Source organism: Pongo abelii, chromosome 4, assembly GCF_028885655.2.
Source record: "Pongo abelii isolate AG06213 chromosome 4, NHGRI_mPonAbe1-v2.0_pri, whole genome shotgun sequence".
In the NCBI taxonomy this organism is placed as follows: domain Eukaryota; kingdom Metazoa; phylum Chordata; class Mammalia; order Primates; family Hominidae; genus Pongo; species Pongo abelii.
Window position 1 is genome coordinate 179,647,257 of NC_071989.2, and position 27,423 is coordinate 179,674,679.

At 44.5% G+C, this 27,423-nt stretch overlaps 1 protein-coding gene across 2 annotated transcripts in view; it reads left to right on the plus strand.

The window, feature by feature from the left end:
- The first annotated feature begins 2,279 nt into the window (after positions 1 to 2,279).
- The window catches only part of GABRP (gamma-aminobutyric acid type A receptor subunit pi), a 30,358-nt gene continuing 5,214 nt past the window's right edge, over positions 2,280 to 27,423 (plus strand). For both annotated transcript variants that reach the window (XM_024247114.3, XM_054555291.2), the window contains exons 1-8: positions 2,280 to 2,609; positions 7,310 to 7,404; positions 7,865 to 7,983; positions 12,975 to 13,042; positions 13,955 to 14,172; positions 16,208 to 16,290; positions 24,305 to 24,442; positions 27,188 to 27,340. In XM_024247114.3, coding sequence (XP_024102882.1) covers positions 7,352 to 7,404; positions 7,865 to 7,983; positions 12,975 to 13,042; positions 13,955 to 14,172; positions 16,208 to 16,290; positions 24,305 to 24,442; positions 27,188 to 27,340 — 832 coding nt within the window. In that variant the 5' untranslated portion in view covers positions 2,280 to 2,609; positions 7,310 to 7,351. The remainder of the gene's footprint in view (positions 2,610 to 7,309; positions 7,405 to 7,864; positions 7,984 to 12,974; positions 13,043 to 13,954; positions 14,173 to 16,207; positions 16,291 to 24,304; positions 24,443 to 27,187; positions 27,341 to 27,423) is intronic.

Sequence of the window (27,423 nt, forward strand, 5' to 3'; positions counted from 1 at the left end):
GCTGACTAGCACAGCTTCCTCATCTGCAAAATAACAATTTTTTAAAAAGCCTTGCCTGCTTCACAGGATTATTATACGGCTCAAAGATAAAGCATATGCACAGTTAAAGGCTCCGAAAACTGCAAAGCACTATACAAATGTATGGTGTTATTATGACTTAGTATCCTGCATGCATTATGACTGAGGCACAAGGCAAGACATATCTGTGTACTCTTGCCTTTGTTTTTCTGGGACACCTTCTAGGAGAGAGTATGACCATGTGGAGTAAGAGGTGGACACTGAGATCAGTATCCTGTGGGCAGTACATCTGAATATCCTGAACACCCTAACACTGACCTTAGGCCCCCTGAGACCAGAGGTCACACTTGGAAATGTGAGGTGACCTGGATGGTGCAGAGGTTGCTGGGGTTTCTGGATCCACGGAACAAGAATGCCTGGGAATACTGAAGAAGAACCTAGTATTTTCCTGGAAATTCCCCTTCCAGGCATTTCTTCACGTGATCTGAAGAAAATCTAAGAAGAAGCCGGCACTAGACTGAAGCATTGTTTGAAAGTGGGAGATAAGATGTCTTATCATACCTACTTTAACTTAAGATCTGGCTTTCCCTGGCCACCAGGGGTAATCAGTCTCTTAACATATTTACTGGATGTCTATGTAGAAGTACAATTCAAGCCCCTTGCAATGAAAATACTAACAATATGATTGGGAAGATTAAACACAGGATAGATAGATTGACAGATAATGGTGATGAAGATAGATAGATAATAGATATTTGGATGGAGGTTTGGATAGATAAGTACAAACTTAACGAGACACTACACTATCAGGAGAAAAAGAACAATTTGTTGAGCGTCTACAGTGTGCCAGGTCAAGGTGCCAGGTGCTTTCAGATGTGTTACCACATCTGTCATTGCTGACTCCTTACAGCAATCCTGCAAGGAAGCATCAGCCCCATTGGTCAGATAAGAAATGGAGACCCAAAGAGGTTAAGCAACTTGTCCAGAGCCATGCAGCTAGCCAGCCCATGTTCCTTCATCTAAGTCTCACTGTTCCTGAGTCAGAGGAAACCCTCTCACCCCCACCTCCCAGCTCTGAATTGTCTTTGTTACTCTGGAGCCTTTGTTCTGTGTGAGAACATCTTAGACTTTTTGAGAAAAGCCCCAGATCACTGTCCATTCATTGAGAATCTGAAACCGGCTCCTCAGCCATTCCTGCTCTAGCCACCTGCAAGCTTCCCAAGTGAAAGTGAGTCCTCTCAGTAGAAATGGAAGCGCTGTCTCTTTAGGTGCCCACTCCTTACCCACCAGCGGAGCAATGTTTTCCAGGCTGGCCAGGCTCCAGAAGCTCACTAAGGAAGTTGGTTTGGGGCCAAAGGCATCTGTGGTTCATTGTACAGTGTGGCCCTCCCCTTCCTGCCCCTCCATTTGCTCCCCTTCCTGTCTCTCTCTGGGTCTCTCCCTTCCCGGCTCCTAGACTGGGTCTAGGCAGGAGCTTCGCCATGATGTCAGGAGGAAAGGAGATGCCTCTGAGCCTCTCACCACAGCCTCAGCTCTCTCCCTGCCCCTCCATCTGAGTCCCTCCTGGCTCCCAGCTCCCTCAGGGTGCAAGGCCAAGCCTCCAAAGAATCCCTCCCCTTACCTGCATGGCTGGAGCCAAGAGTGAGTTTGGGGCCGCTGGCTATGATGAGGGGATGACCCAGGGCTCAGTGAGCACTGTCCAAGCACTTCTGTTAGGAGGTTTGGTTGGCCAGGGAGGAAGAAGGCCTCCCTCTCTGGGATGCTCCTGAAAGGACTTTGTGGGGAGTTAAAGAATCCTCTGTGTGAGGGCGGGATGGGGGAAGGTGGAGGGTTGGAGAAATCCAGCCCAATGTCTCCCAGTCTCCCCGCCTCCTCCTCCTGGGCCCCTATCCTGCGTGCTCTTGGCCTCTATGAGTCTTTTTGAAACTTCCCAGGCTGGAAAGCACTAGGTCCTGGGATGTGAAAGTCTCTTTAACAGAATAGGCCTTCTGTTGATCCCAAAGATGCTCTTAAAATACACAACAAGAAATCAGAGTTTTACACACAGTCAGCTTCTCATTTTATAGATGGGAAGCTGAGGCCTAAGGAGGTGAAGTGGCCACTATAGCCATTCCATTGCACCAGAATGGAGGGCTGTTCACCAAATTCAGAGCCTGGCATAGTGGGTGGGGTCACCCACTTTGTCTGACTCTCATGGGTCCTTGATCTCAGGGGTCTTTTCTGGCAGAGGTCTGGGAGCATGACTGAGACATGATCTCAGAATCAAGCCCCTGGAGGCAGTAGCTATAGCAGGAGCTGACGATCTCCAGAAACTCAGGACCAGACAATCTCCAGACACTTAGGACCAGTCAGTGCCCGCACCAAGGACAGGGCTTTGAGAGGCTCCGCCCACCTCTGTTTCTGCACAGCAGGTTCAGCAGCTCCATTCTTCCCCAGAGAGCCACTCCATCTGAGGATGGCTGCGTGTCCACATACGAGGGGACAGGGCTGAGGATGAGGAGAACCGTGGGGACCCAGAAGACCGTGCCTTGCCCGAAGTCCTGCCTGTAGGCCTGAAGGACTTGCCCTAACGGAGCCTCAACAACTGCCTGGTAAGGAAACTGCTGGCCCCTCCAGGTGCCTGGAGAGAGGGGAGGGAGGGAGATCCAAATACAAGCCCTGCTGGGACCGAGGGAGGGGGCAGGCCTGGACTCTGCTGAACACCTAATGTGTGTCAGGGAGCGCCACTGCAGGATGAGCAGCAGAGCCAAGATTAGAGCCCCTGCTGTCCTCACTATAGCCACAGTCATTTGCTCCTGTGCACCAGCTGGCCAAGACCAGCAGACACAGGGCACACACTGCACCACTTTATCTTCTGGGATTTTCTTAAGCAGGACCCATGGCAATAATGCCTTTCCTCACCTTAACCTAACTCGGGCTCTGCTCCTGCTTTCCAACAGATGATTCTGTCTATGCTGAAGTGACAAGGATAGGAAAACAGTGCCTGCATAGGAAGGAAGCTGGAGGTGACAAGTTGGCGGGGGTCACTGTATTTACGTGGTAGAAATTCTGGGAATAGAGTAGAAATGGGAGTAGAAACTTGCACATATTGGAATTATTTCTGCTTCCAGCCTGGGAAGTTTTCAAAAGAGACATAGAGGCCAAGAGCACAGAGTATAGAGGCCCAGTAGGCCAAGCCAGGAAGAGGCGGGGGAGAGTGGGAGACATTAGGCTGGATTTCTGGTTTAGAAAAAGGTGCCATCAGCTCCTTATGTAAACCTAATGCCCTGTGCCTGACCCTGTCCTTCCCGAGGTGGTGCCAGTTAGCTCACACTCTCAGTGGCACCTGGGGTGTGTATAGAAATAGAAAGAGCTTGAGATTTGGGTTCTATTAGCCATAGTGGAATCACTGAATTCCCATGGAAGACACGGAAGGCAGAGGAGAATGAAAACTAGTGTTTATTGAATGTTTTCTATTCTCATTTGTCAGATCGAAAACTGAGACTCTGAGAGGTTAAATGACTCGGGTGTGTCAGAATCCAGAGCTCAAGGTCTTCTCTACAAGCGGAGGTAAGAGCTTGGCCAGAGATGCTCTCGGGGCAGGATAATGCATAGGCTGTCCCCACTCAGAAGCCTCTTGGGCCTCCTGAGCACCATGTCCCTGCAGATGCAGAAGGCTAGGTGGTTCCAGTCAACATCTGTGTTGCAGCTTTGGGGACAACCCTTAGGACACTGCCCTCTGGTGGCTTAGTACCTCTCCACTAAATTCCATCCCCCAGCACCTGTACCAGAACTGGTGGCCTGAGCCTCCATTGAGGCTGGCCGACACATAAATAGCAGCTTAACGATTGGCTCTTCTACCATAGGGGGTGATGGCATCAGCTGCACTTGTCACTTGGGATGTGCTGCGGATGCAACACTCCATCCCCCAGATGGGTTTGGTATAAAAAGGACGAGATTCAAGTAGAATGCAGTTCAGTTTGGGGTTGCTGAAGGCCCTCCTCCTAGATGCAGGGCAAAGAAAAGGGACTTGGAAAACAGATTTAAATCATGCCACTTAACTGTGTGACCTCAGCCAAATCCCCTTGCAAATCTAAGATTTGACTCTAAAACTTAACACCTTCTGGGCCAGCAGCCATGAGAATTAAATGAAATTAAGCACCAGACATGGCTTCTAACAATTCATGGGCATTTAGAAGCCTTTTTCTTCTTCTCTTTTCTTCCCTTACAAAATGAGACATGTTCAGCAACCTAACCAAGCAAACAGGGTAGGATGGGATTACATTTCTGGCTCTAGCCTGGGTGAAGCTTCTCAGATCATGAGACTCCTTAGAGGAGGCTAAGAGGCCCAGGGCCAAATGTTACATCTTCCTAACAGAAGTTTGGCCACTGGGAAAGCACTATTCAAGAGGAGTCTTGGAACTGAAGACTGGATGGTTCCCCAACTCACTTGATCGAGGGCCATTTCCTATAGGAGGAGGAGGAAATGAGGAATATGCCAAAGTGGAACCATGTTCATTCAGGCCAGACCAGGAGAAAGACACAGACAGCCAAGGGCTGATGGGAAGAGGCTGATAAGCATGTGGGAGAGAGGCCGTGGGCAAGCCTCCACATCTCTGTCCAACATTTGGAGGGCCCCCACTCTCCTTTGTCCACGTGGCAAATGCAACACACTCTTCAAGAATCAAATGACCTTTTCTGTGACTTCCCTTTTGACATTGCCCCATCCTCCCCGCTCTTTTGCATACCAAGTATCCCCTGTCCTCTGCTCATATTAGAGGATGGCTATAGGGAATGTTCATTCACCAGTCACACATGTCTCTTCCTCACTAGATGGGTGCTCTGGTGGTGCTTTTCACATGCCTGGTTCATAGGAGAAGCTCAACAAACCTGTGGAAAATTGAATGAGGCAATGGAGGGCATGGGAGCTGCTCCAAGGACCCCCTTAAACTCGATGCTTGGACAGGGAAAGGACAGGGATTGGGGAGATGGACTAAAAGAAGAGAATGTGAATATGATCGTTGGTAGATTTATAATGTTGATTTTATAGCTGGTATTTTCAGTGAGTGAGAACAAAAGAGCTAACACAACAGAGAGCAGAATGATAAGAGTTTACCTGTGTGCAAAACTGTTCTTCACTGATTTTGTAACAGTAAAAACTTTGGAAATAACAGCATTCACAGTAGAAGATGTGTTCTAGAAATGTTGGTACATTCAGACCGTGAGACACCTTGCAGCCATTAGAGAGAATAAGGCGGATTATAGGAACTGACATGGAAGGTGTCACTGATACTGCAAAACAGCATGTTTCATGGTGCACTCATTAAAAGGAGTTGGGTCAGCTTGCTTAGATGCACTTTTCTGCCCCTCATGTACTACTTAGCCTTGGAAATATTCCTTATCCTCTCTAATCCTCAGTATTCTCACCTGTAAAATGGGGAGAGTGGTAGTCCCTACTTCAAAGAGTTGTAAGGATTCTAGATATGCGTGGCACAGTTGTAAGCATGCATTAAGTGTTCAATAAATGTTTGCTGTAATTATTAAGTTAAAAAAGTAAGCAGCAAAAAGTATGCTATTGCCCCAATTTTGCTTTTTAATTTTGTTGATATAGAGATATATATGTATGTAAATATATATGTGTGTCTGTGGATAAAACAACTGTTATCAGTAGTTATTTCTGAAGTATGAGACAAAAGAGAAGAAATGGGGGGGGACTTTTTTTGTTTTTGTTATGTTTTTTTAAATAGACTTCTTTTTTAGAACAATTTTGGGTCACAGCAAAATTGAGCCTTCCCTACACATAAAACCTTCTTTACTGTCAACATCCCACATCAGAGGAACACATTTGTTTTCATCGATGAATCCATATTGACACATCATTGGGACTTATACTTTTAACTTCTGACTTGTTGCCATTTCTACAGTGAGCGTGTATTAGTTTTGAAAGTAAAATAATATCAATGAATGGCTGAATCACACCCAAGCTCCAGAATGGCCAGATTCTAGAAAATGGCCTGTTTCACAGAGGTTGCCACAGAGAAGGTAATCAACCCAGGGCTGCCTGAGAATGGGGCCTGAGCCTGAGCACCCCCATTCTGCTGTCACCAGCATCACAGGTCACAGGCTGGCCTGCCTGGCTGCCCCCTGCTCCCTCAGAGGGATGCCTGACAGCAGCCCCTGAATCTGAGGAGGCCGGGCCCCTGGGCCATGCCCCACCGATGGTCCTCACATACACACCAGCTGGAAGGCTTCAGGAAACACAGGGACAAGGTCTAGCAGGTCACGACAGCAGCAAGCATCATTGGGTCAACTAAGGCCCAGGCCCCAGCCTGCTCTGAAGGAAGAGCGTACCTGGGGGAGGCAGCCAGCCCTGGATTCAAAGTCTTCCCTGGCACTCACCAGCATGGTGTCCTTCCCATGCACCTGTTTCCTTGTCGTAATAATGTAGGGATTAACCCACCCACCACACAAGGCCGCTGTGAGGATGGAGTGAGTTCTGTGGGACAGCACCTAACTCATGACCTCCTGACACTGGAGGCTCTCAGGTTTTTGTTTCCTATCTATATGACTGACCCCACAAGCCTAGATTGGGGATAAATAAAAGAACGTCTGGCTTGGTCAAGGTGAATACAAAGTTGAGAGTGTCCTTCCTGGCAAAGCTGGGACAAGGACAGGGCAAGGAGAGCCTTGGCTCCCAGCAGATGTGGCCTAGAGGATAAACTGGCTGCATTTCTGTTGCTGATGAACCACTCTCCAAACAAGGTCCCTGTCTTAATTTGGGGTAGATTTAAAACACAATCCTGGGCTGGGCGTAGTGGCCCATGCCTGTAATCCCAGCACTTTGGGAGGCCAAGGCAGATGGATCGCTTGAGCTCAGGAGTTCGAGACCAGCCTGGGCAACATGATGAAACCCCACCTCTACCAAAAATACAAAAAAATTAGCCAGGTGTGGTGGTACGTGCCTGTAGTCCCAGCTACTCAGGAAGCTAAGGTTGGGAGCATTGCTGGAGCCTGGGAAGTTGAACTGCAGTGAACCGGGATCATGCCCCTGCCCTTCAGCCTGGATGACAGAGTGAGGCCCTGTTTCAAAACATAAAAAATTAAATTAAAAAAAAAACATAATCCTCCAAAATGAAGTCATTCCTGGAGGGAACACAGGGAGAAGGAGCTGTAACTGAAAGGTATGGAAAGAGGCTGCTTCCTATGCATGCTGAGAAAATGCTGCACTGACCACCCACCAGAGAGAGAGGCTGGCCAGGAGCAGGTGAGCCTGTTGCACGGCCTTCCACTTACCTTGTCCCCTGTTTCCTAGGTGATTCCTACTTCAGCCCCTTGGTGTGAGCAGCTTCTCAACATGAACTACAGCCTCTACTTGGCCTTCATGTGTCTGAGTCTCTTCACTGAAAGGTGAGCTTTGCTACCCCCAGAATGGCCTCTATCTGCGTTGATTTGCATTCGGGCATGTGGTGGGAGGGGGAAGCTCTTCCTATTCACCCACCGCAAGGCAAAACCTGGTCCACTCACTTCCCTGGAGCACCGAACAATGAAACTTCCCGCCGTTTACTCTATTTACAGAACACAAGCTTCCAATATGGTCACAGATGGATGAACCCTTATGTTTTTAAAGAAGACACTTGGAGGGTTTCCAAATTACCATGATATTTTGACCTATGGCAAGTGCGTAAAAAATGGAGATACTAACTCAATAGCTGAAAACTAAGAGATTTTTCTGTAGGAATGTCACTGCTGGTACATGGGCAAGGCACATATACCCACACACATGTGGGCAAACACAGGCTCAAGGGTGTGTACACGTGTTGATTCACACATAAACAAGCAAACACAACAAAGCCCATTTCTTTTCCAGGATGTGCATCCAGGGGAATCACTTCAACGTCAAGGTCGGCAGAAGTGACAAGCTTTCCCTGCCTGGCTTTGAGAACCTCACAGCAGGATATAACAAATTTCTCAGGCCCAATTTTGGTGGTAGGTCATCCTCTGTGTCCAGCACATCATTCAAAGGGAAGAAAACAGAGACAATAAGCAGTGGAGGGTTTCAGGAGGTTTTAGTTGACTCCATTTTCTGATCTGCAGCCTGTTAAGGTTTGGCAATGATGGATGAGGATGGCTACCAATGATTTTTCACACTGCCTGGAAAAAGGCATCCAGCCTCTCCACCTGCAAGATAAAGCAATGCTCTTCCTCACTGTGGAGGTTGCAAGAGCCTCCTAACAATCACTCACACACTGTCCTCCTCCTGCCCCGACTTGCAGGGTCATTATTCATGAATTCACCATGCGCCACCAGGCTACCCCACCTGGTCTTCCCCCTCCAGCCTGAGCCCTTTCAGCTGACTCCCCAAACTGCCATCTGGATGCCTCCTGGGTCATTGCCCTGTTTGGAACACCTGTATGTGTCCCAGCATCCTCACGTAGAGTCCAGGCACACCAGGCCCTTCCCAGCCCAGCCTTTATCTGTCTGCCATTCTCATCCACCCAAGTCCCCGCTCCTTCCCCTCCTACAATGCTCCCCAGTGTACTCAGAATGCTCCCTGACATCCTTGGCCTCTCCTGCCTCTATGCCTTTACAGAGGCTATCTTCCTAGAATTGCTTCTTTAAACTTGACTCCCTAGGAAAATATCAATTTTCCATCATGTCTCAGAACAAACACTGCCTTCTCTGAGAAGCCTCCCCTGATTCCTCCAGACCCTATCCCCTTTCTTCTTCACTTCCTTGTGAACATGCGTCAAAATCATAGCCATTCCCATTATGCTATAACTGGATTCATGTCTGTCCCGGCTCCAGGCTGCAGCCCTAGAAGGAGTCTGACTTCATTTCCCTCGCTATCCCCCACAGAAGCTCAGTGCGTGACATATAACAAATTGCTGATTAATATCTGTTGAAAGAATAAAGCAAGGAGGGAGGGAGGGAGGCCAGCTACACAGCTCTTCATAGCAGAAAGCAACAGAAAGAGCCTTAGCATTTAACAAACCTGAGTTTGGCTCCTAGCTCTCCTGCTTGGCAAGTAGTTTACCCTTCTGTGCCTCACTTTCCCTTTCTGTAAAATGGGGACATCCATCTATCTCACAGGGAAGACTGAATGAAGTGAAATGTGTAAGCCTGAGGCACAGTGCCTATCCCATCAACAGAGTGTGGGTTATTTTCATCCCTTCTCCTCCTTGCTCCTCCCCTCAGATAATAAAACCCTCTGGTCTGATCTAAGATTCATGTGGTAGTGCAGATCCTCTGGGCAGCAGATGCCAAGAGCTGATGACTTCTTCAAGCTATTTATGGGGACTGTGTCTAGGAGGGAGAATGGGGCAGCGGGAGAGGCAAGCTAGGAGAGCTGTCAGACCTGCAGGTCTGGCCTCAGGGAAGGAGAGAGGGAAGGAAGGGAGGTTGGGTGGAAGTGTCTTAGATGGTAGAGCAGTCCTCAGTGTTTGGAATGACCACCAGGTCATTGAGCTACAGTTGCATTCAGAGGAGTCTCCCATCTCCGTGCCTCCCAGGAACAGGCCGCTTTGATATCCCGACTGTGTTCAGTCTGGGGTTGGCTGTGGCCCATGAGAAGTGTGGCCTTGGAGCAAGTGTGGTGGTAGATTCCAAAGCACAGCAGCCGGGGCCCTCAGTCAATCACACCTGCTCAGTTGGAGATGGGAGAGATGCATTTTCATTCAGATTTGAGACACAATTAAGATGTGACATCCTGACATTAAGGAACCTAAAGAGGTTTCAATATCCCCTGGTTTTCCCAGGCCCTACTGAACACGTATGACAAGCACTTGAGTCTGCACGCCTTGGTTAGTGCCACTCAACAATTTCTCTTGCCTCCCAAACCCCAAACAATTAAGCCAGAATACACCCCTTCTTGTTTGCCTACTCACTGGCCAATAAGGTGCAGGGTCCTTGGGCAAGGAGCTCATTCTGAGAACAGGGAGCCTGGGGTAGGCCTAAAGGGATGTGATGCCTCATCCCACCTGGGATGAAAATGGGGCATGGAGTCTTCAATTTAAAAAAGGGAACAGCACAACCCCATACCTCTTGTTTTGTGCCTCTTGGCACTTCACTCCTGAAAATCCCTATACTTGCATGGCAGGCTGGAGGCCCACGGAGGGCCATTGCTTTCTGTAATATCTGTGCACCCAGTTTCCAGGACCCCAAGTGCAAAAGAGACAAGACCTTCATAGGATTTCTCATGGACTGAGCTGGACAAAGCAAAGGTTTGTAAGCAGGCACTAGTGAACACTACCCAGGAGCTGGCTTTGACCTCGTTCCTAGGAGAAAGCTGCCCTCTGGTGGCACAGCTTGCTTTTATAACTCAAGGGGAAGAAACAGCAAGCTCTGGTTCACTAAAAAAGCCAACTCTGAGGCAAAGCCTAGACTAGACTGTGTAGAAATAAACTGAACAGAAAGCACAGTGGTACTGGAGCTCTCGTGTCTTTTCCATTCTCTGCATTCTTCAGGGAGGGCAACTAACACGGATCTATGGCACTTAAAGTAGATACCATAACCGTGCCAACCCAACTCTCAATGGTTGGCACTTGTCTTAGTCTGTTTTGTGCTTCTATAACAGAATACCTGAGACTGAGTATTTATAATGAGCAGAAGTTTATTGGCTCACAGTTTTAGAGGCTGAGGAGTCCAATATCAAGGTGCTGGAATTTGGCAAGGGCCTTCTTGCTGTGTCATCAGATGGTGGAAGGTGACAGGGTAACAGAGAGGACAGGAGAGGGCTGAACTTGCCCTTTTATGATGGCACCAATTCCACCATGAGGTTTAATCGCCTCTTAAGGGTCCTGCCTCTTAACACTCTTACAATGGCAATTAAATGTCAACATGAGTTTTGGAGGGGACAAACATTCAAACCACAGTGGCTCTAGTAGCTCTACTTTACAGGTGTGAAACTGTAGCACAGGCCAGGTGCAGTGGCTCACACCTATAATCCCAGCACTTTGGGAGGCCGAGGTAGGCAGATCACCTGAGGTCAGGAGTTCAAGACCAGCCTGGCCAACATGGTGAAACCCCGTCTTTACTAAAAATACAAACATTAGCTGGGCATGGTGGTGGGTGCTGTAGTCCCAATTATTCTGAAGGCTGAGGCAGGAGAATCACTTGAATCCAGGAGGCAGAGGTTGCAGTGAGCCAATATTGCACCACTGCACCTCCAGCCTGGGCGACAAGAGGGAAACTCCATCTCAAAAAAAAAAAAGAAAGAAAGAAAGAAAAGAAACTGCAGCGCAGAGAAATTTGAAATTTGCTCAAGATCACAAAGCTGTTAGGTGGCCTGAGTGGAATTCCAACACCTGTCTCTGACTCCAGTCTTCTAGTCTCAGAGCTGCACCTTGCTGCCCAGAGGGGCAGAAAGCCACTTAGCACCCCACCGCTTCGGCACCTTCCAGGGTGTGCCCTCAAAGATCTCGCCCTTTTCCACCAGATATTAACATTCAAGTATTGTTTAATTGCATTGGCTCTAACACTTCATTTTCAAATTCCTATATCCTATGGCTTAGTTTCCTTAGATTAATAAGTAGTTTGCCTTGACCTATTCCTACCGATGAGATGTTTTTAAGCTTCTTTTGAAATCCGCCTGGCCTCTTCCTGGTTAATGCATTATCACAGTCCCCTGAGGCACCCCCGGGGGTTATTTATTGCAAGTGAATGCTATTGCATCTATTAGCCTGGTGAATAAAGTTGTCCCTTTTCCAAAATTAGCTAGGATTACGGAAGAGAGGGGGAAGGGAAGGGAAATGCCATTTATTGAGTACCTATTATTACATGACTGATGGACATGATGCTGGGAGCTTTGTACAGATAACCAATGACGAACACCTTCAGGATGTCCGGCTAGGCAGGCACTTCTCTTACACTCCCTATTGCCGCCATTCCACAAAGACAATGTCACACATCTAATTTTATTTAACCCTTCCCATGACTCTGTGACGTCAGTATGATCTCCACTTGCAGGTAAGAGAACTGCAGCTCCGAAAGATTTAATAACTTTTCCCAAATAAAGAAGTGGGAGGTGACAGAGCTGGGATCTAGGTCCATTATTCCACATCTCCATATAAAGAGAAGCAAACTTCCCTGACCTGGCCTGGCTTCTTGAAGGTGGCTCTGACACCTCAGTCTCTAGAGATAGAACTGTCTCTCTCTGAAGTTCAGTCTGTCTGCTGAGACTCCAGGATTGAGGCCCAACAGTCTGCACACTGGACCAAGTGCGGAGGTTCTGAAATTCTAAATTGTTTAGGGTTCTGGGAGAGTAAAGGAAGAGAAGCAAAGTGTCAGGAGGTCAGCAAAAGCTCAGCCATGAGTCTTGAATGCTTCTTGTGGTAAATTTACTTTGCCAAGGGGGAATAAAACAACATCTGTTCACAATCAGATTACCAAATCTGTTACCTTTCTAAACAGTTAGTTCCTTGCAAATGCCATAGGAAAAACCTTCCATGTAAGAAGTGGCAAATATCTCAGCACTATGTTCCTTATGTGTTAATTGACCAGCGTGACCAACATGGAGAAAAAAATACAAAATTAGCCGGGCGTGGTGGCACATGCCTGTAATCTCAGCTACTTGGGAGGCTGAGGCAGGAGAATCACTTGAACCCGGGAGGCGGAGTTTGCGGCGAGCCGAGATCGTGCTATTATTGCACTCCAGCCTGGGCAAGAAGAGTGAAACTCTGTCTCAAAAAAATAATAATAATAATAAATAAAAAGCATTAATTATGCAGGTGGTCTCTCTTACATATTAAGATACCTATGTATGTGTGCATATTTTTCATACAAAAGAGAGGCACACCATACACAATGATTACTCTTGAGAGGGGATAAGAAAATTTTTCTTTTTATATTTATAGAATATTTAAATTTTTGTAACAACCAAGCATGACTTTTGTAATTTTAATCTTTTTAGAATGCACTAATGTAGTATTAGGACAGCTCATGTTTGTGTTTCTGTTCTTTCCTGTTTTTTTTCATCTTAGGAGAACCCGTACAGATAGCGCTGACTCTGGACATTGCAAGTATCTCTAGCATTTCAGAGAGTAACATGGTAAGCGCTGTTCCTTTGTACTCCGCCTAAGTAGTCCCTCTCTGTGTGTTTAATGGGGATATGCTTTCTAGTCACTCAAAAAAAAAAAAAAAAAAAAAAGAATGGCTCATGGCCCTCCTCCATTTGGAATGGCAAAAGCTGGAGTGCTATCTCCAAACTCAAGACAGTGGGAGATTCTTGTAGAGCAGATTTTCTGAGTAAGACAATCGAAGATTCTTGTAGAGCAGATTTTCGGAATATTAGGAAGAAAATCGGTTCAAGAGCCAGGAGGAGAGAAACCAGGCAATGAAGTGGGTACACTTGGTGATGGATAAAATTTGGGGAAAGGAATAAAAGTGTAGTAGGCAAGCCTGGCCATCGCATGGTCTTTTATAATGGGGAAGACAACCCAAGGAAAACTGACAGCTGATGCTGACAACGACCCTCTCCCTTAAGAGAACATATTCGAGACAAGGGCAAACTAAAGGCAGTTTGCCAAGAGGGTATGCTGTGCATTCCAGATAAATCAGGGACAACCTAAGCACTTAGCCCACCAAAAAATTCAACAATTTTGTGGGGCCTTAGTGATCAGTGCAATGTGAGCTGTCACGCCAAGTAAGTTAAAGTCTTGAACATGGGGCTCCCTTTTGGCAGTGGGAGCTATTATCTAGAATAAATAAGGCGATTTGTTCTCTTATTTCAATATGCCACTAACCCAAGACTGGGGTAACTGGAGTGACTTATCAGTTACCCCAGTCTTTGGGTAGTGGCATATTGCAATTAGAATGGTAACTTTATTCACCAAAGTCTGTGTACTCTTGCTCTAAGTGGAGGTGGGGAGGGGAGTGAACCTTGACCACTTTTCTCCCTGTTTGGTGGGGTTTTCTCACCCACTACCCCCATCCGTTTCCATACCCTGCCTCCCCCTCCCAGGACTACACAGCCACCATATACCTCCGACAGCGCTGGATGGACCAGCGGCTGGTGTTTGAAGGCAACAAGAGCTTCACTCTGGATGCCCGCCTCGTGGAGTTCCTCTGGGTGCCAGATACTTACATTGTGGAGTCCAAGAAGTCCTTCCTCCATGAAGTCACTGTGGGAAACAGGCTCATCCGCCTCTTCTCCAATGGCACGGTCCTGTATGCCCTCAGGTACGCGGACACCTGTGACCTCAGGGGTGGAGGACAGCAGCTGGGAGAAAACATGCAGATGTGTCTTGGGTAGTTGTGACCAGAACTCAAATAGCCACTGTGAGTTCCCATGCCTTCTTAGATCCTTGCCCCCATAATAGAAGGTCCCTCTCTCAGTTCATCATCTACCAAATGCCTGCTCTGTGCCAAGCCCCATGCTGGCCACAGGATAGAGCAGAGTAAGACATTGCCCTGTCCTCAAGACATGGACATGGAAACAAAGGAGGTCCCTGGTGCTGGGGCTCAAGTTAGGGAGTAGGTGAGTGGTTTGGGGGTGATGTTACAGGATGCTTTCACAGGATTCTGAGCTGTGTCTTAAAGGGTAAAAGGAAGTTAGCAAGGGAAGAAGTAAGGGCAATGGCAGAGACAACAGAGAGGTGCATGCAAGGAACTTTCCTTTCATGGGGCCCAGTGGAGCTGCAGCAGCTCCAGAACACCGCTCTACTTGTCTGAGTCATGTTTGTAGAGAAAACCAAGGTGCAGTGACCCAAAGTCTCTGCCACCTGCAGCCATGGGCTCCCTTTTGCCATCTCCCCAAATTCCTGAAGCTGAAGTTCCTTTCACCCAATTGTTAATGGAGCCAGGTTGGATGGAACAGGACTCATCCCTGCCTGTGCAAGGACTGTGCAAACCTAAAGCTCCCAGAGGCCTTGGGGAGGAGGCCAGGAGCCAAATATTCATGGGGCTGATGTTCAATCTTAAGTAAGAGTCTGAAGTTATAAAACAAGGGTTGAGCTAACCAATAAACTGAATTTCTGGACATGCCTCAACTATACTGAGTTTTGCAAAGACTATCTCAAAGCCCAATTCTTGTTTCATGAAACATAATTAGACTTCTCTTTTGACCTCAATTCCAAGCATCATTAATGTTCCCCTTCCCCATGTTCCCACAGCAATGTGTGAATGTGGGTGTGTGAGTGTGTGCATGCATTTGTGTGTACACGTGTGTCTGTCTGTATTATGGCACACAACACAATATTGTGTAAGGGTTACAAGTAATGAGTGATGTTTTAATAGCCTGACTCTAGAATCATAAAGATTTTGGTACAAGTCCCTGCTCTGTCCCTCAGCAGCTCTGTGACCTTAGGCAAGTTACTTGACTCTCAGAGCCTCAGTTTCATCAGCAGTAAAATGAGAATTAAAATATTTCCTACCTAGTAGAGCTGTTCAAAGGGGTAATGCATGCAAAGCACTCAGCCCAGGGACTGCCTCACAGTAAGCACTCAGTAAACCATAGCTATTGTTAGTCTCTGTCTCCCTAAAGGGAGTGTGAGTGAGCATCCTGGAGGTGAGCACCGTTCTGTAATCACCTCCATTTCCCCCAAGTACCTAGCACGGTGCTTAATAAATAAGGATGCTGAATAAAAATGTATGACACTGAAGAAAAAGGAAGATAGAGGCCCGGCGAATGCAATCTCCATTGTGAGGGCTTAACTGACCTTTAATTGAATATCTCTGGGGTTAAGCCCCCAAAGCCACAGTGCCTGGGGCCCCCACTGCCTCTGCATCCTGGTTCCCATGAGGAGGCAGGGCCTCATGAGAAGAGCACAGCCAGGAGACCTAGGCTCCAGCCTCAGTTCTGCCACTCAGAGCCACGTGAGCCTATGCAAGTCCCTATGCCTGCTGTCAGGTGGTGACGATAGTGACGGTGAACACTGTTCTAGGCCCACCCAGGTCTGTCAGGAAGATTAAATTTAAAAACTGGATGCTAAAGCATCTTGAGCCAATGCATCTATCTGTTCTGTGATACTGCCAGAAGTTTTGCCCCTTGAATGGCCAGCATTTCAACTTCCTCCACTCTGGACCCAGGTTTAACCAAGCCTCATGCACATTCTTTAGCACCCCGAACCTCAAGGATGCTTTAGATGCAGACTGCAAGCTACATGTTCATTTAAGAGTTCAAGTGAAAGTCTTCTTTCAGTGGGCCTTCGAAAGGAATGTGAACTTTCTATAACTTCCTCATAATACTGTTTTTGAACCCATTTTTCCTTCTTAGAATCACAACAACTGTTGCATGTAACATGGATCTGTCTAAATACCCCATGGACACACAGACATGCAAGTTGCAGCTGGAAAGCTGTAAGTATACATCCTACAGGCTCCTGAGATGATTGTCCTGGGTGACTGAGGTCTGTGTATTCAAGAAAAGTATCTCATACATAGTGACCTTTCTTTTCTTAATGTTGATTCCTTGTGGATTCAGCCCTTCTGACTGTACTTCCAGACAGATTTAGAGACTTCTCAAAGACATGCCTAATATCTTTTGGGGAGAACCATTATGCATTAGTACCAGATATCTCCACCTGAGTGGACAAGAAAACCAAAGGAAATGCTTTAATGTAGTTGGTGGTCTAGGCCAGGGGTCAGCAAACAACGGCTGGTGTGCCAAATCCAGCCCCATCACCTGTTTCTGCTAAGGAAGTTTTACTGAAGCACAGTCGTGCCCATGTACTTACATATTGTCTGTGGCTACTTTTGCACTGCAGTGACAGAGATGAGTATTTGTGATAGAGACCAGATGACTCATAAAGCCTTAAGTATTAACATTCTTCTTTGCTGCAGAATTTTGTTTTGTTTTGTTTTGTTTTGAGACTGAGCATCGCTCTGTCGCCCAAGCTGGACTGCGGTGGCGTGATCTCGGCTCACTGCAAGCTCTGCCTCCCAGGTTCACGCCATTCTCCTGCCCCAGCCTCCCGAGTAGCTGGGACCGCAGGCGCCTGCCACCACGCCCGGCTAATTTTTTGTATTTTTAGTAGAGACAGGGATTCACCATGTTAGCCAGGATGGTCTCGATCTCCTGACCTCGTGATCTGCCCGCCTCGGCCTCCCAAAGTGCTAGGATTACAGGCGTGAGCCACCACGCCTGGCCTGCTGCAGAGTTTTTAACAGGCTCTAATAAGTTACTTCCACGTGAAATTCCAAGAAGGAGTGGTAGCACTTCCCAAACGTTTTAAACCATGGAATCTTCTTTCATGAGCGTTTTGTGGGACAATCATTTTATAAAAAACATTTTGGTGACAACAAATATAGACTAGCCCCTGAGACCTAAACTTTTAATATTTAATTTATGCCATCTATCTTATTACTAACTCTCAAAGGGTCTATGGTTCCAGATGAGTTCTATGACCATGTTCTTTGCCACCCACCCACCCTTACTCTCCCAAGATCAAATCAGCCACAGGTCCCAGTAGAAGATGATGAAAAAGGTCATGGGCTTTTTATCAATGTACTCATCATTTGTCAGCAAATATGTCCAGGGCTACATTTTTAGGTCTAAAAAATCACAAAGGCTTTATTTTATTTCTTTTTTCTTGTTTTTTTTTGTTTTATATATATATTTTTTTATGATACTTTAAGTTCTAGGGTACATGTGGACAACATGCAGGTTTGTTACCTGTATACATGTGCCATTTTGGTGTGTTGCACACATTAACTCATCATTTACATTAGGTATATCTCCTAATACTATCCCTCCCCCCTCCCCCCACCCTTTCTGTGTTCCCTTCCTGTGTACAAGTGTTCTCATTGTTCAATTCCCACCTATGAGTGAGAACATGCGGTGTTTGGTTTTTTGTCCTTGTGATAGTTTGCTGAGAATGATGGTTTCCAGCTTCATCCATGTCCCTATAAAGGACGTGAATTCATCATTTTTTATGGCTGCATAGTATTCCATGGTATATATGTGCCACATTTTCTTAATCCAGTCTATCATTGTTGGACATTTGGTTCCAAGTGTTTGCTATTGTGAGTAGTGCCGCAATAAACATACGTGTGCGTGTGTCTTTATAGCAGCATGATTTATATTCCTTTGGGTATATACCCAGTAATGGGATGGCTGGGTCAAATGGTATTTCTAGTTCTAGATCCCTGAGGAATCGCCACACTGTCTTCCACAATGGTTGAACTAGTTTACAGTCCCACCAACAGTGTAAAAGTGTTCCTATTTCTCCACATTCTCTCCAGCACCTGTAGTTTCCTGACTTTTTAATGATCGCCATTCTAACTGGTGTGAGATGATATCTCATTGTGGTTTTGATTTGCATTTCTCTGATGGCCAGTGATGATGAGCATTTTTTCATGTGTCTCTTGGCTGCATAAATGTCTTCTTTTGAGAAGTGTCTATTCATATCCTTTGCCCACTTTTTGATGGGGTTGTTTGTTTTTTTCTTGTAAATTTGTTTAAGTTCTTTGTAGATTCTGGATATTAGCCCTTTGTCAGATGAGTAGATTGCAAAAATTTTCTCCCATTCTGTAGGTTGTGTGTTCACTCTGATGGTAGTTTCTTTTGCTGTGCAGAAGCTCTTTAGTTTAATTAGATCCCATTTGTCAATTTTGGCTTTTGTTGCCACTGCTCAATGAAATAAAAGAGGACACAAACAAATGGAAGAACATTCCATGCTCATGGATAGGAAGAATCAATATTGTGAAAATGGCCATACTGCCCAAGGTAATTTATAGATTCAATGCCATCCCCATCAAGCTACCAATGACTTTCTTCACAGAATTGGAAAAAACTACTTTAAAGTTCATAAGGAACCAAAAAAGAGCCCGCATTGCCAAGACAACCCTAAGCCAAAAGAACAAAGCTGGAGGCATCACACTACCTGACTTCAAACTATACTACAAGGCTACAGTAACCAAAACAGCATGGTACTGGTACCAAAACAGAGATATAGACCAATGGAACCAAACAGAGCCCTCAGAAATAATACCACACATCTACAACTATCTGACCTTTGACAAACCTGACAAAAACAAGAAATGGGGAAAGGATTCCCTATTTAACAAATGGTGCTGGGAAAACTGGCTAGCCACATGGAGAAAGCTGAAACTGGATCCCTTCCTTACACCTCATACAAAAATTAATCCAAGATGGATTAAAGACTTAAATGTTAGACCTAAAACCATAAAAACCCTAGAAGAAAACCTAGGCAATACCATTCAGGACATAGGCATGGGCAAGGATTTCATGTCTAAAACACTATTTTATTTCTTTTTTCTATGCGAAACACTGTAATAATAAGAAAAACCTCACTCCCCATTGCAAAGGAAGTAGAGAGGCTAGTGGGGAAAGACTTCTTGGAGCAGGCAACAAAATGTGTTTTATGACCTCAATCTGCTGTTGCCCCAATCTCCTTGACTGAACAACTTTTTTGTTAACAATAATAGTAATAATAATAGTAATAAATGGGAAGGGCACAGTGGCTCACGCCTATAATCCCAGCACTTTGGGAGGCCAAGGTGGACAGATTACTTGAGGTCTGGAGTTCAAGACCAGCCTGGCCAACATGGTGAAACCCCATCTCTACTAAAAATACAAAAATTAGCCAAGTGTGATGGTGGGTGCCTGTAATCCCAGCTACTTGGGAGGTTGAGGCAGGAGAATTGCTTGAACCCAGGAGGTGGAGGTTGCAGTGAGCCAAGATCATGCCATTGCACTCCAGCCTGGGCAACAAAAACAAGACTCCATCTCAAAAATATATATATAGTAATAAATATTATTTTCCCTATAAATACTGTAGCATTCATTTAACAATTACTTAATCTATGTCTGACACTATACTAGACACCTTCCAAACAATCCTGAGAGATATATATTGCTTTTCCCATCTTGCAGATAGAGAAATTGAGGTTCATTAGGATTTGGCAATTTTCCCAAGGGAAAGTTAAGTAGCCACACTGGGACTTGAACCCAAGTAGAATGGCCCCAAGGTCCAAAGTTCCCTGAACTCTAATATCGCTTCCACTGGGCTGGAGTGGAACAAACTCACATAGGGAGTTTGTTCCAGTGGCTTGTTTATGATCTGAGCTGCTTATTTTTCCTGAGTATACCATAAAGTGCTTTTAAACAGTAATATGGGGATAATGAAAATCTTTTAATAACTCCTTCCCAATTTCTCCAGTGTCCATTTATTATCATCACTGTTCCCCAAATTGAGTAACTGTGTGATGCTTTTGCTGGATTCCCCAAATCCTGCCAGAATGTTCAACTGAATTGCAACCTGATTACCACACAGTGGTCCCAGACATATCCCTGTGCCCGTTCCCTTGCATTACTTAGGACCAAGACAAGTGTTTGTCCTTTCCTGTGTCTGCTAAGGAAAATCTTTTTTCTCATTCTAATACTTTAGTTTTATATATTGTCCCACTAAAGTCTCCAGCCAGTCTGGATGGCTAGTTGGGTTCCATCTGTCTATCCTCGTTTAAATACATTCAATTCATCCATTCAACCATTAAATGACTATTCTATGTGAGGTACTGTGGTAGATGTTTGCAATACACAGATAAAAGTAATGCCGCAGTCTTCGAGAACTCCACAGTCTAATAGAGGGTGCGGGACTTTAAATAATTATAACAGGATGAGTTACAACAATGAAAAGTAATAGGGGGGTCAGAGTTTTCCTAGGGAAAGTGTCACTTGGAATGAGACGTAGGGCATCAGCTGGAACGGACCAAGAGACAAGGAGTGGGACTCAGAATCTGCTAAGATGAGGATTATGTACAAGAAGGAACACAGCAGAAGGGATGGCAAATATGCAAAGCCATCCTTGACATTTATCACTCGTGCTTCCAACTTTTAAAAAAAATTGCTTGATAGATATAAAGCTCACACAGTCATGCCAGTAAATGGGCATCTAAACTGTAATCTGGGGATTTGCCTGTGATGAAGAATGAGGATTTAACTCTAAGTTGATGTGTGATGAATGAACTCCCTAGCATTGTTAAGTAATCTCCGTTGTTCCTTAGTAAACCACTCCGAAATGCCCACCAAACTGGGGCACCTGTGATAGGCAAACAACATTGCAGATATGATTTATTAAGGCAGCAAGGTAGGGCTTGTGTGTGGAGGGAGAAACTGTAGTCAAGCTCTGGAGAGCAGTGGGCACTCCTTACGTAAGGTCACAAGTGGGCAACATCTGAGAAGCACAGCCATTATGAAGCAGAAGGCATTTTTCAGAAGCAGACATTTAATTAAAGACCCAGACAAACAGATTAATTATCTTATTGATTAAATGCATGCAGAACCTTCTTGAAGCAATACAGCTGCTTGGTGGCAGAATAAAACTTGAGGTTATCAGAAAGAGAACTCGTTTTCAGTCCCACATGGAAAAAGCAATTACCTTCCGTGTATCGTGGCTGGACTCATCTCAAATCCCAGGAGACAGATTCTCCTGGAAACCTCAGCCTCTGTTTCACGAATACCATCCCCAGTGAGTGGAGGGAGCTTTCTCTGTTCAGCCTCTGTTTCACATATACCATCCCCAGTGAGCGAAGGGAGCTTTCTCCGTTCGGCCTCTGTTTCACATATACCATCCCAGAGATTTCTCTGAATGTTTATTAGCAGTGTTTGAGTACAGAAACCTCACTATGGGTTTTTTCTAAGTACCATCTCTAGAAAAGAACTGATACCATCCCACAGTTTTCCTTATTCACCCAGGGACAGAGGGACCATAATGTAATGATTGTGAGCATTTACTAGTTGTAAAGTCAGAGTGTCCAGGTAGAAACTTGTACTACCCACTTTCACAGATTTTTTTTTAATGTGTGATGGTAGCCATATTTAGACAGCTGGCTTTAGTGCACATTTGGATGCTTCCAAGAGAAAGTCCACAGACAGTTTTTACCTGGAAATCCCCTAAGAGTTCATGGCTATATTTCTCTTCCCTGGGGAGGGCGAGATAACCTTTGCTAGACAATGGGTACCGTACTGTGAGACTTAACAAAATGTTAGTTCCAACACCGGCATCACATTTCCCAGTAGCCTTTGAAAATGAAGGCAATATAGCTTTATGTTTAAGATCACAGGTACTGAAATCACTGGGTTTTGCTATCACTAGCTCTGTGACTCCGGGTGAGTAACTAATGTCTCTGGACCTCAGTTTCCTATCAGTGAAGTGGGAAGAATAATAGTGTGTGACTCAGAGTTGTTTTTTAACAGCTTTATTGAGGTATAACTTATATACGATAAAATTCACCCATTTTAATTGTAGAGTTTAAAGATTTTTAGTACATTTCCGAGTAGTGCAACCATCACCACATGTCATTGTTAGAATATTTCCATCACCCCAAAGAGACTCCTGTACCCCTCTGTAGTCACACCTCTTTCCCATCACCAGCTCCCAGGCAATGACTAACCTACTTGCTGTCTGTATGAATTTGCCTTTTCTGGATATTTCTTATAAATGGAATCATGCACTATGTGGTTGGTTGGTTGGTTGGTTGGTTGGTTGGTTGGTTGGTTGGTTGGTTTTGAGACAGAGTTTTGCTCTGGTTGTCCAGGCTGGGGTGCGATAGTACAATCTAGGCTCACTGTAACCTCCACCTCCCAGGTTCAAGTGATTCTCCTATCTCAGCCTCCCAAGTAGCTGGCACGCGCTGCCATGCCTGGCTAATTTTTGTATTTTTAGTAGAGACAGGGTTTCACCATGTTGGCCAGGCTGGTCTCAAACTCCCGACCACAGGTGATCCACCTGCCTCAGCCTCCCAAAGTGCTGGGATTACAGGCGTGAGCCACCACGCCCAGCCCTATGTGGTCTTTTGCATCTGGTTTCTTTCACTTAGCATGTTTTTGAGGTTCACACATGTTATGGCTTGCATCAGTACTTTATTCTTTTTTATTATTGAGTAGTATTTCTTTGTATGCATATATATATATTCATGTGAGATAGATATATATATCAAATTTTATTTATTGATTCATCAGTTGATGGACATTTGGTTTCCACCTTTTGGCTATTATGAGTAGTGCTGCTATGAACACTGGTGTGTGAGTCTTTCTGTGGACAGGATTTCATTTCTCTTGGACAGATACCTAGGAGTGGAATGCTGGGTCAAATGGTAAATATATATTTAAGTTTTAGAGAAATTGCTACCTTGTTACTGTTTTCCAAAGTGGTTGTACCATTTCACATTCCCACTAGCTAATGTTCCAGCTTCTGCATGTGCTGGCCTTCGTTATTGTCTGTCTTTTTTATTACAGCCATTCTAATGGGTGTGAGGCATTTTATTGTGGTTTTGATTTGCATTTCCCTAATGACTAGTGATGTTGAGTATCTTTTTGTTTGCTTATGAACCATTCATGTATCTTCTCAAAGAGATACATCGAGGGTTAAATGAGATGATAATGTTGTAAAGCACTTGGAAATGCAATTGCTTATTAAATGATAGGTATTATTATTATCGTCACTCATAGACTTTGGGATTAAACTTTCCTAAGGTAACTTTGTTTCTTGCTTGCCTCGTTATCCTGAGAAAGTTATGCAACCCCTCTGAATCTGAGAGTTTTCAAGAATAATGTGGGAAAATCATTATAGTGACTGAGTTCTATGGAACAGCATTTACTGAATAACAACATTTCAGGAAAAAATATAAGTTTTACTATATATTAAAATACATATATACACTACTATATATATTATATAGATATAAATCAACTACAAGATCCAGTTCAATTTCAGAAAATATAAAGAGATGTCCATCTTAGAATTGAAGAAATATAGAAATGGCTACCTTGCAAGTTTACAAGAACATTAGTGACATAATGTATAAAGTACTTATAAATGTTCAAAAGGTAACTATTGTTACTATTATCAACTATATTAATTAAACTGCTTTGAGACTTATCTAACATGCATTTTTGCAGGCTTTAATAAAGCAGATTTTTTGTTTTTGTTTTTGCATTTATGCCAATATGGAAATATGAACAGATCAGTTCTTAAGTCCCTGAAAATATCATCAGAGCTATTATACAATCTTGAAAGGTACATCTTTGTGTGTTCACAGATATGTGCTTAATAAATGTAATTTAAATAATGAGGGAGGCCACTTCTAATGACTTATCCACCGGATCTACGCAATACCTAACACAAGACCAGCTCTCAATTGACGGCAAATCATCCTAGCAGGTCACTTCATTCAGAGCAGACATTGCAATTGCACTTGGGAAATCATGCCAAGTTCTGCATGGGATTGTCCTTGGACTTATCACCATGAAGAAGAACTCATGCTGTCTCCATATTATAGCATTTTCCAGACCAGACCAGTTCAATCTGGGACACGCTTGCACTGACCAGGGCTCCATTTTATTTGCTAGGGGGCTATGATGGAAATGACGTGGAGTTCACCTGGCTGAGAGGGAACGACTCTGTGCGTGGACTGGAACACCTGCGGCTTGCTCAGTACACCATAGAGCGGTATTTCACCTTAGTCACCAGATCGCAGCAGGAGACAGGTAACTCATGTGACAAACTGTATGAAATAAAAATAAGTGAACTGAGGTGTAGGGTTGCTCTCTGAGTCAGAAATATCGTCTTCTCACTTTACCTCTTTGGGATGCAGTGGAGGGGGACAGTAGGGTTTGTGCTGAGCAATTGCACCTCCTCCACACCCAGTATTAAAATGGTCCACTGAGGAACAGACCTCTGGACCAGCTCTGAAGCCTTGCACCATGTACCTCCAGATATTTACTAATGATTGCTCAAATTCCGTGCCTCCATCATGCATAAAATTTATTCATATTTCTCACTGGAACACTGGTTCTCTGACACTGAAGAATAAAAATAAGAATACAGCTCAAAGATGAAGAAGACAGCAGCAATGCCCAACAAGAGCATGAACACTCTAATTATTGCAAACGTGGCAGGAAGTATTACTTATTCATTTCATTTACCAGAAATGCATCTCTTGGTCTTTGGCGATTTTACATAGACATGTTTTGAAAGATGTGATGTTATATATAAGCAGCTGGCATTTTCCTCTCACTTCCTTGTGATAATATTAAGAACACTTATTCTCATCAATATTTGCACCCTAAAAAATTACTACGTATTTTATTTTATTTATTTGAGACAAAGTCTGTCACCCAGGCTGGAGTGCAGTGGCACAATCTCAGCTCACTGCAACCTTCGCCTCCCAGGTTCAAGCGATTCTGGTGCCTCAGCCTCCTGAGTAGCTGGGATTACAGGCATCCTCCAGCACGCCCGGCTAATTTTTGTATTTTTGGTAGAGAGGGGGTTTCGCCATGTTGGCCAGGCTGGTCTCGAACTCCTGACCTCAAGTGATCCACCCGCCTTGGCCTCCCAAAGTGCTAGGATTACAGGCATGAGCCACCGCGCCCGGCCTACTGTGTGTTTTAGTTGAGCCTAGGTGACATTAAAAATCATATGTCACACCAAGATCATGGCTACGTGAAAATTAGAAATTAAAGGCCATGTATAGAGAAAAGACTGGAATAGAAGGAAAGGTGATTTTTTTCCCCCTACTTTTCTTATTTTCCAAGTTTTTCTTTTCTTTTTTCTTTTATTTATTTACTTATTATTTTACTTTATTTTATTTTATTTATTTGAGACAGTGTCTCACTCTAGTGTCACCTAGGCTGGAGTGCAGTGGCGCAATCTCAGCTCATGGCAAACTTCACCTCCTGGGCTCGGGTGATCCTCCCACCTCAGTCTCCCTGGTAGCTGGGACTATAGGTGTGTGCCATCTCGCCTGGGTAATTTTTTGTATTATTGTAGAGATGAGGTTACATCATGTTTCCCAGCTGGTCTCGAACTCCTGAGCTCCAGCAACCCACCTGCCTTGGCCTCCCAAAGTGCTGGGATTACAGGCATGAGCCACCAAGCCTGGCCTTATTTTCCAAATTTTAAGTAATTATCATGTATTATTTTTATAATGGGCAAATAAATACACTTTATTTTTAAAGACAACTTTGTAAATTAGGGCTATGCAGTCATAGTTTACCAAATCTGGATTCCCAAGTTGGGTTCATATAAAAAATGGCTTCAGTTTTCAAAATTATGTAATCTCATGTAGCACATAACCACCCTCTTTAGGTACAAAAGAGGGTCGTTATTTAGTCAAATGTTGATTCTAAGTTTTGCTTGTTTGTTTTTAAAACATTGACTTTCAAAATCAAGGAAATAAAGCAGGCAGTGTAGACTGATAAAACATCCCTGGACTAACGGGCAAAAGACCTGGTTTTTATTCTTTCTTCTAACATCAACTCCAGGTCCTTTTTAAATCACTAAAACTTCCTGTGTCTCAATTTACCCATCAATAAAGTAAAATAATAAGTAACCTCTAGGGTGTCACCAAGCTCTAAAAGTACATATTTTTATTCTATACTATATTTATCCAGTCATATGTCTGTTGTTTATTTAATGGTATAATTTCTCATTTCAGGCTTTAATTTGGGGGTGACAGGGGGTTGGAGCAGCTCCCATTCTCTATCCTGTTTTTCCCCAACAACAATCTAAGCCAGACTTTTCCTGTTCCCAGAGGATAACCTCTTCATTCATCCATCCACACCAATGCTGGCCACTACTGCTCACCTCCCAATAATAGAAGCACAGCAGGAGCAGAGCTTGGGACTCTAACCCATGGACATATGTTTTGTGCTACAGTAGCCTATTTGCCACAGAGAATTCTGTTACTGATAGCTCTCTAACACATGCCTTTCCCACATCTAGAATACACTGCTAGTTTCCTAAGGATGATCCTGAAGTAGTATAAAATCTGGGGTGCCTCTGAAATCATCAAAAATTCACTTGTATTTAATAGGTCCATTAGGTCTATTCCATAGTATTCCTTGAGAAACAGATGGTCACAGGTAATCTTCATTAAATAGGTATTTATTGAACAACTACTTTGTGAGTGCAGAACTGAAAGATTCAGTGTTTGCCCCCAAGGAACTCACTGTCTAGTGAGGCAGACGTCAAGAAAACCAGCATTGATTGCACTGCTGTAGGAATACTGTGATTCAGAAAAGCCCAAGATGGACATAAGACAGGACAGCGCCCCTAGAAATCCCATTCAATGCAACAGCAATGTCTCCCGCGGAAATCATAATGATAGTTCATACACAACCAGATTTAGATCAATGACAGACGGCTTAATGTACATATAGTTAAGTATCCCATAGAGAAACCACTTGTTACATGAACAGACATAATTTCCTATCTGTTGTTTACCCTTTCAGGAAATTACACTAGACTGGTCTTACAGTTTGAGCTTCGGAGGAATGTTCTGTATTTCATTTTGGAAACCTACGTTCCTTCCACTTTCCTGGTGGTGTTGTCCTGGGTTTCCTTTTGGATCTCTCTCGATTCAGTCCCTGCAAGAACCTGCATTGGTAAGCAGCTCCAACAGGAGATTTCTAAGAACTGGCTTATCAGGTACTTACTTTTTTTTCCTTTTACCATTGTCTTCATTGAT